The sequence below is a fragment of the Pangasianodon hypophthalmus genome, chromosome 5 (assembly GCF_027358585.1).
Source record: "Pangasianodon hypophthalmus isolate fPanHyp1 chromosome 5, fPanHyp1.pri, whole genome shotgun sequence".
Lineage (NCBI taxonomy): Eukaryota > Metazoa > Chordata > Actinopteri > Siluriformes > Pangasiidae > Pangasianodon > Pangasianodon hypophthalmus.
The window spans coordinates 20,617,967-20,632,276 of NC_069714.1; the positions used below are offsets into that span (position 1 = coordinate 20,617,967).

A 14,310-nucleotide genomic window follows, 5' to 3' on the forward strand; every position below is an offset into this window, starting at 1 on the left:
CCACAATCAAATAGTCTTTAAATCTTAAAAATAACAAAAGAACAAAAGAAAAACATTCGAGCTATGAATAATGTATAAAGCTCACGGTACACATACTCCTCTATTTATAGATATACACCTATACAACAGCAACCTCTAATAAACGCTCTCAATCTCTTAACAACCTCAGAGAATATACTCTGGGCCAACACACCCGAGCACACACCACCACACAGTGAATAACACACCAGTCGACAGAAACAAGCAGACAGACAGTGAGAGGTTCTACAAAGTGGGAGCAAGTGAAAACTATTTAAATGTTAAAAGTCCTTTAAAAGTCTTTTAAAAGAATTTCTAAATACAGAGATTTCAAAAATCATCCTCTTTGCTAATGTTTTTACCACAACTGAAAAACACAGACATGGAAACAACTCAGTAAATTAAAATGTCACCTGACATGGCAGTGTCAATATCTATGTAAACATGTTCATAGAAAGAGTTTATGTTCGTGTTACAGAAGGATGATCAGTGTAAATAGGTAACGTGTTGTAGAGGCCTTGGCCTTCAATGATTTCCAGCGCATCCTGCTGATGTGCTGTTCTGTGAAATGGACCAGTGTAAGTGAATCTCTCTGCTCTCGTTCTGCACCTCCCCTAGGCCATATATGATTACGCTGGCTGATCCTATTGGTATTTCTCAGTGCTCATTAACAGGTTGAATGAAAACTTAAAAGGATGGTTAAGTGTTGATGTGTCGTTCTGTTCCACCACTCACCCATTTGCAGTTCGCTGATGATCTCCACCAGAGACCAGTCGAGACTGTATCCACAGTGCGATTTGTCCAGCAGGCTGTCCAGCACCTGACGCACCGTCTGTCTCTCATCCACCATCATGGTTTTGGAGCTCTCATCGGAAAGGTGCACCCGGATCACCAGCTGAGAGAAACAGAAGATCAGCTCTTAGTTTTCAGGCTGACTGACTGATGGGTTGTGTCATATCCGAAAGCTTAAACTGGGCTTTATAGGAAATACTATCAGATAAGCTTTTATTGCCTTTACAGTTGAACTACAGATTATTATACAGAAAAACACCAGTTATATCCTACAGATAAAGTTAAATATAGAGACTGATACAAATGTATTATGTAGTAAATTAAAAAAAAAAAACCCATCAAAAAACATGTTTCAGACAAACAGAAATATTTGCATTTTTCCATCGCAAACATACTACCCCTAGTTTTTAAATGCTTCATCCAGCACCATCGTCATAGGAGGCTTAGTTATGGGAAAGTTTTCATGGCCCCGGACATGGACTGCAGCTAAAGGTTATTTTAAATAACCAATTAATTGTTTATTTAATTGATTAAAAGTGTTAATTCTCAAGTGTCATGTCGACCGACCACTTTTTAAATCAGACACCCAAACTAACTTGAACGTCAGCATATTTTGTACTGTTCTGGATTAGTTTGAATCGTTCAGAGCACTTTTTGAGATCAATGGTCTCAACTGCTGGGATTCTTATCTGCATTTCAAACCCTTATTTGTTTGGTTTCAAAATAAAGGCAAATATCCACCAGCTGTCTCGCTAACTGAAAAACTTGGATACTAAATTATTTTTCTTTTGCTTCCCATGCGTGTGCGAGGTGAATCATTATTTCAGTGTGTGGAACCAACACCAAAATTTATGCTTAATTTTCAGTGCCTGGAATCAGTGAATCGACTCCAAGCACCTTTTATGTGAACGCATATTGAAAGCAGGATGGAGACTTGAAGCATAGCATATATTAAAAATATAAATTGTGTCCATTAAGAAAATTAAAGGATGTAGAACTTGTCAACTCTACTGAGTCAAAAAATATTTTAAATACCGATTTATTGATTTTGTTCCTTAGATGTTCGCGGGTCTAATAGGGACCCAGGAGATTCAATGATATGCATAATTACGCTTTTGTAATTTCAGCAGGTATAGAACACACCCTGAGTACGGAAAAAGCTACAGAGACAGGCCAGTGCTCCAAAGTCCACTTTACTCATAATCCATTTTACTCAAAAAATAAAATGAACCAGGTCCTCTGCATGAATGAGCATCAGTAAAATGTCTATGAGCACACACTTGTACAAATCACCTCTCTTTCCATCTCTCCCTCATACATTCAGCACGTTCACACTGACCTACTTCTGTCAGCTCACAGCTGGTCAAAAGCCTTCAAATCCAATCTAGCAGAGACACCACTATTTCAATCATACACAAACACACATCATTAAACACACACACTGGTAAGGCTGTTGACCTAACCACACACACTTATGTATGAGTTGGTACAATCTATACAGAATGATAGAAAACTGACTAGACATTCTGACACTTGCTCACAATCTCCTTCCATACAGAGACAGAGATGAATTTAACAGGGTAAATTTTCTGTGAGAAAGGATAAAACGATCCTTAAATTATTAGAGTTGGTTGTCAGTTTCACATAAGTCATTTCACTAGATGTCAAATACAGACACTGTGTACACCATTCATCCTACAGTGTAATAACTGAATCACTAGCTATGTGTTTGTTATCAGTTGTGGAGTTTTGCATGCTCTCCCCGTGTCTGTGTGGATTTTCTCCAGTTTCCTTCTACCTCTCAAAAATATGCTGGTAGATGGACTGGCTGCCCTAAATTGCCCCTAGATGTGAATGAGTGTGTGACTGTGTTTGCGCATGGTGCCCTATCCAGGGTGTTTTCTGAGACTAGTGCCCAGTGTTCCTGGGAATAGGCTCACGATCCACCACAACCCTGACCAGGATAAAGCTCATTACTTGTTAGCTATGTTAGCTTTAGAGCCAAACTAAAGAAGCAAACTTCATACACCAAACTTGTCTTGGTTGACTATATTTGGAGAAAATTGTATAAATTTCATTTCTGATGAAACTCTCACTGTAATATTATTATTGAAAATATCCACCTGGCAGTCACATCACTACTTTTCCACTTTCTTAAAAATCATTCAGTTTCTTTTTAAGTTTCAAAAAAAGGCAAACTAATGGCTTAAAACCAGAATTCACTGGCTTCATGTCTGCCAGTGGTAATCCTAACATTCTTTACATACTTGCACGCATGTCCATCTTAACTACTCTGAGAGATTTCAGGGCTTTTGTATGTTTAAAGAGCTGCAAACGGAATGTGTGAAGTTCATTGACCAGACCCAGAAACCAAAAGTGCAGTCCCACACAACATAAAGCAAATAAATGTGGCTAATAGTTAAAGCATGTAAACGTTTGAACACGTGCATACACACAGAAATGCGTTTAATCTCCTCCATATGCTGCTGTTGTCAGTGATGCTGTTTGTCACGTGCCTTTAGTTTGTGCTTATTCCTTTTAAGCTGACCTTAAACACTTTAACACACTACATAAACCAAAGAAAGAGGAATGTGTCCGATGCAGACAGAACGTTACAGGCCGGTTTCATCATGGCGCTGTGTGAGAATGTGCTGAAAATCATTAGCAATTCTGTAGTGCACTGATCCAGCAATGTTAATGTGCTGCATTCTGCAATGACCTACTTCTGTTATACACAGGCTACATCAGTGCAAGAGCACAAATTCATGCTAAATACGGGACAATAACAGGGATCCTCATGGTGGTAAAGAGTGGTGGTAAGTGCAGCATGTACTAGGACTGGGCAATACAACAGGATGATATCGATATCGCAATATATTCACTCCCTGATATATTTTTTATTATATTCTGGATATCATCAGGGGTCAGAACTTCTATAAGGATATAAATATTACTCATAGATCTCACAGTAAGTGAAAATTAACATATAATTTTTGTTCCAGTTTTCTTCATTGTACATGTTATTAAATTTTAAATAAAAATCATCTGAACTTTGTTTGCAAACCTCAGAAAAAGTGGCTATTGACAGCTTAGAACGTTCTAACTAATAATAGAAAAGCAGATACTTTTCAACTTTAGTGGCATTTAAACAAGAAACTTATAACAATAATACTTTCTGTCAAAAGAGGCAGATATAACCTTACAATGTCAAGGTCTTATTAACATGATTTTGTCTTCAAATATCATAACATGATACATTGCACAAGAAACACTGTAAAGAAACCTTTGGTCTACTTTTTAGCATTACTTCACATTTGATTTAAGAAGTAAATTGAAGTGATTATACACAATATTAATCAGAACCCACACTCAAGGAACACTGTATTAATGTGTATTTTACAGCAGGTGAAAATGCAACAGCAAACTTAAAGTCTTACATCATGGGTGACAGTAGGAATGACAAGATTCCTGACCTAGACAGTTTTTGTTCTTGTGCCCGAGTTTTAACCAACAAGAGTATTCGCTATTCTCCTGATGTGCTAATGTGTCTCTGTGTATGCTGAATCAACAGAAGGTAGTTAATGTTAGCCTCCATCCCTCAATCCCTGCCTCGTAAGAGTGACCCCTGTATTATCCAATGGGTTACGTAATGTTAAATACATTCAAATCAGATTCAATAGTATAAGAAAATAAATTAACACCTTATTAAGAATAGCCTAAAAAGTCTAAAACCTAAGACCATGTCAATTTGAATTCAAGAGAATATAATACTTAAATCCTGTAAACTGTAATAAAGACATTTAACAGACATCCTAGGTGACTAAATACTATTCACATCATGAACATTAGTGCATGTTTCATTTTTGTCAATTACAGAAAAGTCTCACCTTTTTAACCTGCGCCTCCTTAATCTTCTCCAGGGCAACTCGGATCTTCTCTGCTTTAAGTTTGGCAGCCTGTTCCTCCTACACACAAACACACACATATGTTACTTTACTACATAAGCAAATAACACATATGTTATATAACTAATCTCATCTCATAACAATACATTAGTCCTGATATTTTTCTCTCTTGATTACACTGTTGCTACATTCTTACTGTACCTGATTTCTCCAACAAGAAGACATTTTAATTACAGGTTCAACCAGGCAGGCAGTGTCTCTTATGTTTATATCCAAAGAGCTACTAAACTGCTCAAATAGAATATTTTCTTAATGTATGGAGGATCGGTTAAAATGGCATAATGGAGAAGGCTGTTCTATAATCCATGTATCCTTGTTTCTGGAGTTCGATATGAACCAGGAATTCCCATTGAAAAAGAGATGCTATTATCCTAATTCAAGCACAAAGGACACGAAAATGAGAAAAGCTATTCCCAAGATCAAGTTGGTGCTAATTTTGAATTTCTGGATTCCTGATTCAGATGGACAAAGGCAAAGAAATCCTGAACACCGAAAGCAGGGAACCTTTGCAACACGACAACACATCCATGACAGACATGAGAGAAAAGAAGGGAGGGGAAGGAGAGGGGGCATTCCACAATCATTCTCTCTCTCTCTCTCTCTCTCTCTCTCTCTCTCTCACACACACACACACCCTCCCCTTTTCACTAACCAAGCCCATTTCATTTTCTACGGGAAACACAATCTAAAGCCTTTCCCTTTTCTCTACGAGTGCACGAGTGTGTATGCGTGCACGCTTTCCGGTGCCAGCTGTGCAACGGGCCTGGGATCATGCCGAATCAAGATGTATTATCCTCTTTGTGCTGCAGTGCATCTCACTGAGACACACACTCAGATGAAGACTAACCTCTACTGCCTTCAATCAGCTCACACTATTTAAAACTACTTTTACCACAGAGCTGTTGAATTCTTGAATCTGATTGGTCAGAAGGTTTGAAGAAGGCAAAAGGCAGCTCTGAAAATAGTAATTCTGGGTAATATGACAAGCTGCATTTTTTCTTATTAACAGCTGCTATATTGAAAGTTAATAGGAACTAACTTGCCTCACAGATGTTCCATAACATTAAATATAATTATAAATGGTTAAAAACTATGACATTGTTCATATCATAAATAAAAAAAAAGTAATCATTGACAAACTGCTGTGGTATAAGAGGAATACAATACTTCAGGACATGCTGTTATTGGAAAATAATCAACTTCAGGAGGCAATAGTAATACTGTTGATTATTTTCCCATGACAGCATGCCCCATCATGCTTTATTTGTCACTTGTTATGTATTATAATGTGTATAGAACAATAATCTACATTTCAGTAACAGATTTAAATATTCTAATATAACAAACATGAATGGATCTGAACTGAATCAAGCAGTGCATGCTGATGATATCCTCTGCAAATAAAAACCAATCCCAATGTCACAGCAAACAGAAACAGGCTGATCATTAACTGAAAGGGTGGACAACCCAACAGATGTTCTCCTGCCCATCATAAACCAAAAGAAGAGCACAGTACAGGAAGCTCTGACCAATTAGCTGATTAAAATGATGATCAAATGCTTCAATTTGCCCTCTTGCTGGGACAACACACATTCACGCTGGCATAAATGAGGGTGTGTTGGTGTAAGCGAGCAGAGCGCCTGAGCAGGTGTTGTGCCTGCAGGTATCCACACATGCTGATAAAGAGGACAACAGGAGACGAGAGACAAGTTACATGATAATAACAAACATGATACTAAAGGACTAAAGCAGTGACTAAATTTCATACAGTAAACACACAAACTAAATGCTGTGAGCTACCAAAAATAGAGAATAAATCTGCAAATAATGTTCTGAGCATGCCTCATGTTCTCTGTGGCAGAGCTCTCTACAACAGGCTAGAATGAGAAACTAAAGCACATCCAAATCATTCAATCAAGACATGTTTAGTCTCTAAAGTTTTCTTCTTTAATTTTCCAGGAGAGCTAATGTTACTAGAAGAAAGCTTATAGTTACTAGGGGTAGAAATCTTGAGGCATCCCACAATTATATTTGATCTTGATTTAGTGTGTCATGATGTGATTAATATTAGTATATGCATCTTGATGTATCTTGATTTTTGATTTGTATACCCTGCATTATAATTTTTGGACTACTTGCTTTCACTTGCTTTATCCAAAACTACTGTATGCACTTATTTCCATTAGGGATTTATCTAACAAATTTTAGTCAGAATACTATTCAAATTTTCAAAAATGTGGATTTTTACATGGATCTCAGGTAACAGAGGACATGTAAAATCTAACTGAATATCAGCAACTTTTATAGTTTAGGACAAATTTCTGGTTATCACCTGTTTGTTTAAGAAAACAACACAATTTTTTCGCAAGGCTGACGTGATATAAAATGCATTTGAACACTAAACAGTTTTAAATAGTTTTAGTTCTAAAGAAAAATTCTTCAGACTTTGGTACAGACCTCTTACTTGAAACTGTAACTGTAAGTGACTGCAAACTACTTTACATCAGTAAAAAAGATAAAAGTGATTCGCTTTAAACATGGCAGCTAATGTTTTTCTTTAAACCAGTAACTATAACCCATTCTTACACTGCCTGGCTAAAAAAAGGTCGCTGTTTGGGTTTAAATAAGCAAATATTTCAGAGCCTGTGATTGGATCATTACTGCAGTGATTAATATGTTACAGCTGGTAACAATTCTTTTAACCTTAACTGATGCAGTGTGTAGCTTCTCATTTCTTAAACAACCATGGCAGATTACGTATCCCATGGTCGTGGAAAAGACGTTACTGAAGGGGAAAACTGTTGGCCTGCATCAAGCAAAGAAAACAACTAAGGAGATTGCTGAAATCACTGGAACTGGGTTATGAAATGTCCAGTGCATTATTAAAGCCTGGAAGGATAGCGGTGAACCGTCAACTTTACAGCAGAAATGTAGTCAGAAAAAAATCTTGAATGATCGTGATGGAGATCTTTAAAACGCTTGGTGATGTCACATCGTAAAAAAATCGACAGGAGAACTCACGGCTATGTTTAATAGTGAAAGTAAGAGCATTTCCACACACAATGTGATGAGAACTTACAGGATTGGGACTAAACAGCTGTGTGGCCACAAGAAAACCATTTGTTAGTGAGACTAATTAGAAAAAATGACTTCAATTTGCAAGGGAGCATAAAGACTGGAGCAATGGAAAAAGGTCATTTACCCTATTCCAAAGCAATGAGCATGTCAGGGTAAGAAGGGAAATGCATGAAGTGATGCACCCATCATGCATAGTGCCTACTGTACAAACCTCTGGAGGCAGTGTTATGATCTGGGGTTGCATCAGCTGGTCAGGTCGAGGCTCAGCCTCATTGTGCGGCAATAAAATGAAGTCAGCTGAGCACCTGAATGTACTGAATGACCAGGTTATCCCGTCAATGGACTTTTTCTTCCCTGAGGGCACAGGCATATTCCAGGATGAAAATGCTAAGATTCATCAGGCTTAACTTGTGAAAGAGTCGTTCAGGGAGCATGAGGAATCATTTTCACACATGAATTGGCCTCCACAGAGTCCTGACCTCAACCCCACTGAAAGTCTTTGGGATGTGCTGGAGAAGACTTTATGGAGTGGTTAGACTCTCCTGTCCTCAATGCAAGATCTCAGCCAAAAATTAATGCAACTCTGGATGGAAATAAATGTTGTGAAGTTGCATCAGGTTGTTGAAACAATGCCAGGACGAATACGTGCCGTAATCAAAGCTAAATGCAGTGCAACAAAATATTAGAGTGTGCAACTTTTTTTTTTGGCCAGGCAGTGTATTTGTTAGCAAGACTAAAGATACAAACGGACAAAAAGTGACTACATTTGGGCTGAAAGGAAAATTTTGTCAGTGTGATGTTTAGCTCAATTATTCTTTTGAGCATATATATGTCTGTGATGAACTAGTGTCATGTCCAGAACGGCTCTGGACCTGCCACAACCCTGACCAAGAGAAATAGGTTATTGAATGGTCAATAAATTAATATTATATGTAAGTAATATTATAAGAAATTGACTATGAAAGACCTGAAGATTTCTCTGCTATAAATCTGCAGTGATGGCCATGTGAAGCTGCACTGGTCAAAGTGCACAGGGCAGGCTGAGAGATTTAACTCTACTTCCAGACTAAATGGAGATTAACAGAGATGAGGCTGCACGTCCTGACCTCCTGCATTCACTCCACTTAGTGACATTCAAGCCACTAAACCTGGGTTAAACAAACACAACAGGCCAGTGCTTAGCTCCTGACATACCAAACAAGCACATCCAACTAACATAGCCAATCCACTCTGGAGTATCACAACAAATTCATCAGCCACACTACACACAGTTTCTGCTTTACCTCTAAAACATATAAGACACTGACACCATAAGAACTCCTGGATGCTTGACAGCTGTCGTGCTGCCAGTGCTGCGTAAGAGTGTTAAACTACAACCTGTGCATCTCTGTGCCAGTGAAATTCATTAGGATATAAACAGTAAAAGCAGTCCTAAATCAGCACTCTTACTCCAAGAAGACTGATTTAAACAAGCCCTGGTGTGTGGAGTCAGCGATCTGCAGCCTCTTGATTGTTAAGCATGAGTTGGCTTGCTCTCAGACTCATTCCAGTAATTAGGCTGAGTGCTGCTTCATTATGACCCCTCTGTCACTGCTTTACCTCATTCCTCTGTAGAAACACGCTGAACAGCTCCAGACAGTCAGGACGAGTTACACCATCTACACCAAACATCTCCAAACTTTTTAAGCAACACAGGCCAGTTTATGAGTCACAGGGTGGAGGGGATGGAGAACTTGGCATCATGTGGGAGGCATTAACTGAGCATTTTTTAAATAAAAAGGTAATAATTTTCTTTAAAGTACATGCCTTTTATGATCTGCCAATCTTTTACGATACACTGAATTTGCTGTCAGTAGCATTACATCACTGTTTTAACTGTGCCAATTACTATTACACACAATCACTGGCAATTACTAGAAAAATGTACAAGAGGAAATGGTTGTATGATGCTCCTACAAGGCCTCTGCCATCTCAAGCGTTCTTCTCCAAGGAATGTGATGAACAAGGAGATATGGAGGACCCATTAATACCATATAATACCATATAATTAGAGCATATTGACATGCATGGAGATATTGAGATGCATGAATTGTGCAGAGAGTTTGTTTCTCAACAGTCTTACTTTGCTCTCTGCTCCATCTATATGATGCCTAATGCCTAATGCCATTTGAATGAAGTCTAAGGCCCAATGGGTGGGATCTTCTACTTTACACACCCAAAATAATTAACACATTCAGCACATATTAACATGCACTATGAATGTTAATTACATTCCCAATTCTTTCCCTATCCAAATGAAAAAAAAAAAGCTTAAGAACTCAGCAACAAAACAACGTTTACATACTAAATAATTCTAAATCTGCATTGGGGTGCATCTTTCTCTGTCATCTGTCCACCTACACTGAGACACTGCCTGCTGGACCTGCACACCACCTGAGTGTAATAGAGGCTGTTCCCTATCTAAAGAATATCTGCATATACAGCATTTGTAATTTGAGCTAATGCTGATTTTGTGATAATCAGCAACAGCCACCTACAGCACAAAATGATTCCAGACCTGCCAACCATGAAAAGTAATAACTGCCAATCATTCCATTTTCACATGTCAATTGGCTGATTTATGGTTTTTATTGTGTGAAAAAAAGAAGACTGCTCTTTTTGTGTGTTTTTAAATGATAACTCTTAACAGCATTGTGCATCGTTGCTACACAAAATGCGTAATGTTGGCAGGTCTTGATTTCTCCTCAAGGGAAAATTGTCATAAAATTGTTTTAACATTTAGCTCACTGTATGATAATTATTTATTAACAAATATGTTTCAAAGACAAAAAGATTTTTTAATCTGTCTTTAATGTGGATAGCGATAATTCTGGAGCTCAACAATAAAATGCAGACATTTCAAAATAAAATATTTTTGGTGATATGATTCTCAAATTATCCAGGTAGTATAGCTAAAAGTATGATTTTTTGTGTGTGCATTTTTATGTTATACTGAATGACAATCGTTTTCAATCTATTTCTTGTAGTCCTATTTTTGACATTATGTTTGAACAAAAATAATAAAATTATATAGTAAAGACAAAAATGTCAAGTATAATTCATATTAAATGTTTTGCTGTTTTGAAAACCTTTTTGTCTTTGATTTATTTACAAAATACTACTAATACAACACACACACTTTAACGTTCAGACATGGTTGTGATGAGCTGCATTTTTGCAGCAGAGAGGCTGAATCATCATTCAGAGTGCTGACACATGCAAACACATGCTTTTCACATCAACACTGAGCAAACTGTCGTAGTGCTAGACCACACACACCTCCTCTTCACTCCTTTTAGCTGCCGATATGAATTTCTTTAGTCTAAACATTAGGATGCCAAACTTTTTTTCAGTAATGGATGCTTGCTGTGAGCATGCTGTGATTAATGCTTAAATAATCATAATGATCCTAACTATCGTGTCTAGCACTACGACTATGAACATCACCAACACGTGACATGAACAAGCAGTGAAAAGTTCAAACCAATACCGGTCACAACATTCCCAACGTAGGCTTTTACGGAAAGCCAAGACACTGATGATGATGTAAAACAAAATTCAAAAACCAAGATGCATATTTAAGTATGTCAAATGTTTACTGTTTAATACTGTATAATAAATGGCTGGACCAGTGTTCGGGGTCAGAGCGGCTATGAAGCAAACTAGGCACAAGGTAAAGCCAACATGCACGAGAAAAGAAAAGGGAATTTCAACAAATTCTTCATTCTCTAGGATTTTCATCAAGGACCACTCAGGAATCCTAACGAGAGTAAGAGGAAAGGCAGGGATGCATGAGGGTGATGCAGAGTGATGTTAAAAAGCCACCAGGAGAGAGTGATCACATGCAAGCAGACAGAAATCAGGGTGTCACCTTTGTCAGCAAGTGAGAGGGCTTTCCTGCAATGTTTTTCAGAATCAGAGAGGTCTCCCTGTCCAGATACGAGTGCTTTCAGCGAGAGAGAGAGAGAGAGAGAGAGAGAGAGTGATAGGGAGAGAGAGACAGAGAGAGAGGGGGAGAAAGAGAGACAGAGCGAGAGCGAGAGAGAGAGAGAGAGAGAGAGAGAGAGAGAGAGAGAGAGAGAGAGAAGAGTGCTGTGATTATCAGTGAACTGCAAATCTGTGAAAGCACAGCAGATTAAAGCAGTGGTGGTCACAGGACCTGTGAACGGAATAAATGTGAAGAATTTATTCAAATATTTTAGAACAATAAGATTTGGCATCATTATGTGGATACATTTTAACACTGAAACACATTTAACCTTTGTGTGGTCTTAACATTATGTCTACTCTCTTTGTCCTAAGAGTCAAAAATGACCTGCCTTCACTAACCCCTTAAAATAAAGAGGCTTCATTCCCTCTTCACAGTGCAGAAAGACTGCATTTAAGCAGGGGACACCACTCTTTTTCTCGGCTGGGAAACATAGTGGCGGGTCATTTTTGACCCCTAAGACAACACAAGGGTTTAAAAAAACCTATACAATACATTTTATTGCATGACTTTGGCTGGCTATAGTCGGTGATGCATTCGATCTGAGCTGCATGTGACTGATGTTCACTAGAAAGCTTGTCACCTGCACATCATAAATAATCTCTCTTTTTCCCTAAATCACATACCCACATATACACTCATACAGAACAAGGTCAGGTTGTCTATATGCCAGTGACAGGCGTTGAAGAGAAGCATCTTGGACACCAAAGTTGTACTAAGTGATGATATTTTTTCTGTATCGAACAAATTTTTTGCTTTGCAATTAACATGGACACCTTCTGCCTGCCTTGAATTCACGAAATAAATACAGGGTCAAATGATGAGCAAAATTATTTCACCTCTGAGCTGCAGCCTGACGTGCATCTATATAATCATGTCTGCAGAGGGAGATAAAGCAGCATTTGCTGTAGATCTCTTGACTTTAAAAAACAGACATGTGGAAACCTGAAGCTTCCACTTAATCTCCACATCTGCTGCCTCCATCTCCTTCATTTCTGTCAGGCTCCTTCTATAACAATGAAGGCAGCAGTTGATTTTTCTTTGCTGTATCCCTATGATGGTTTGATTCACTAAAAGAAAATGATTGGTGCGTATTTGAACTGCGCTCTCCCTTTGCTAAATTCCAATGTGGTGTCCAAGTATTTCTGGGAGAGACAGCTACCGGGAAAACAAGTCAATCCATCACTGCGCAGTTAACTTAATGTCCACGTGTCTCTAGTCTGCATGTCTGTCATTTTGGGCTCATGTGGTCTTAATGGGGCTGGATCTGTTTGTGATTGGAGCAGATAGTGCAGTGAGAGTGGGAGGCTGTGAATGTGGAGCTTAGATGATGTAGAGATGAAGAATGAGAGGCTGACTGAGAAAAAGTGCTGGCCTATTCACTACATCAACTCAACCAAACACACCACACACATGCACACGTAAATTAATTAAATAATTATAATTATAATTAGAATTGTAACAATTCCATTATAATGAATAGTATAATATATTTTACTTTTAACTTAATTAACTTTATTTCACATTTAGCTTAATTTGTATCTGAATGAACAGTATATTAGCTAATGATGTTAGTGTACATATTAGATGAGAGAGTTACCTCTGAGCTCTGCTGGCTATGCTCCTGTAGACTGTCCTGGTCCGGCTGCCTCGACTTGTCCATGTCCAGCGAGTCCACACTGGACGCTGAGGCAGAGTTGATGCTGGAGCGAGACGAGTGCACAATAGATCTCACCTCATGCTCGATGACGGTCCCTACCGAGCCTGTGCGCCGGTGATGCTGATGGGCAGGCCTTCTCATGGTAGAGGAAGAATACGGCGCTGAGGCAGTGGAGGCGAGGGATGCTGTGCTGAGGCGTGCTGCCTCATCCATGCTCTGTGAGGCACGCTCTAGCTGGGCCGTGATGTCATCCAGGGAGAAGTTGGAAGCGAGTGCAGGCCTGATGGTGGATGCAGGTGACACACGAGTGCTGCTGCTACTGCTGCTGCCTCCACTACCTCCACTGCTGCCTCCACTACCCGCCGTGTGCTTCACACTGTGGCTACGGCCAGCTGGAGGTTTCTGACGCACTTTGGCGTCACCAGTCAGGCCGAGGCGTGCGGAGCCACTGCTTGGTTTGCCGATGGTGCTCAGCTCCTGCTCGATAGAGCACAGGTCGGCCATTAGAGCGTCCAGATCCACAGAGTCCCCCTGGTTTAGAGCCTCTGTGAGACAAAGTAAAGAGGCGCACACACACATCTGGTTACTGGCGGTCAAAAAGGGTTGACACCAAGTGGCCATGAGAATGACTTGCACTGAATCATTATATATTTATAAAGTGATATATGTTCCATATTCCAGATGCCATGAGCATCTACTATGTGTGTTTATAAAGCGCAGACGTGGATGAAAGTTCTTTGAAATATTTTAGCTCAAACGAGCAGTTTGGA

At 39.0% G+C, this 14,310-nt stretch overlaps 1 protein-coding gene across 3 annotated transcripts in view; it reads right to left on the reverse strand.

The window, feature by feature from the left end:
• raph1a (Ras association (RalGDS/AF-6) and pleckstrin homology domains 1a) overlaps positions 1-14,310 on the reverse strand; it is a 65,300-nt gene that overhangs the window by 12,061 nt on the left and 38,929 nt on the right. For 2 of the 3 annotated variants that reach the window (XM_026912910.3, XM_053234529.1), the window contains exons 5-8: positions 13,481-14,085; positions 11,764-11,838; positions 4,698-4,775; positions 754-913 (exon numbers count right to left, since the gene is read on the reverse strand). In XM_026912910.3, coding sequence (XP_026768711.3) covers positions 754-913; positions 4,698-4,775; positions 11,764-11,838; positions 13,481-14,085 — 918 coding nt within the window. The remainder of the gene's footprint in view (positions 1-753; positions 914-4,697; positions 4,776-11,763; positions 11,839-13,480; positions 14,086-14,310) is intronic. The other variant, XM_053234528.1, reaches the window with a different exon arrangement.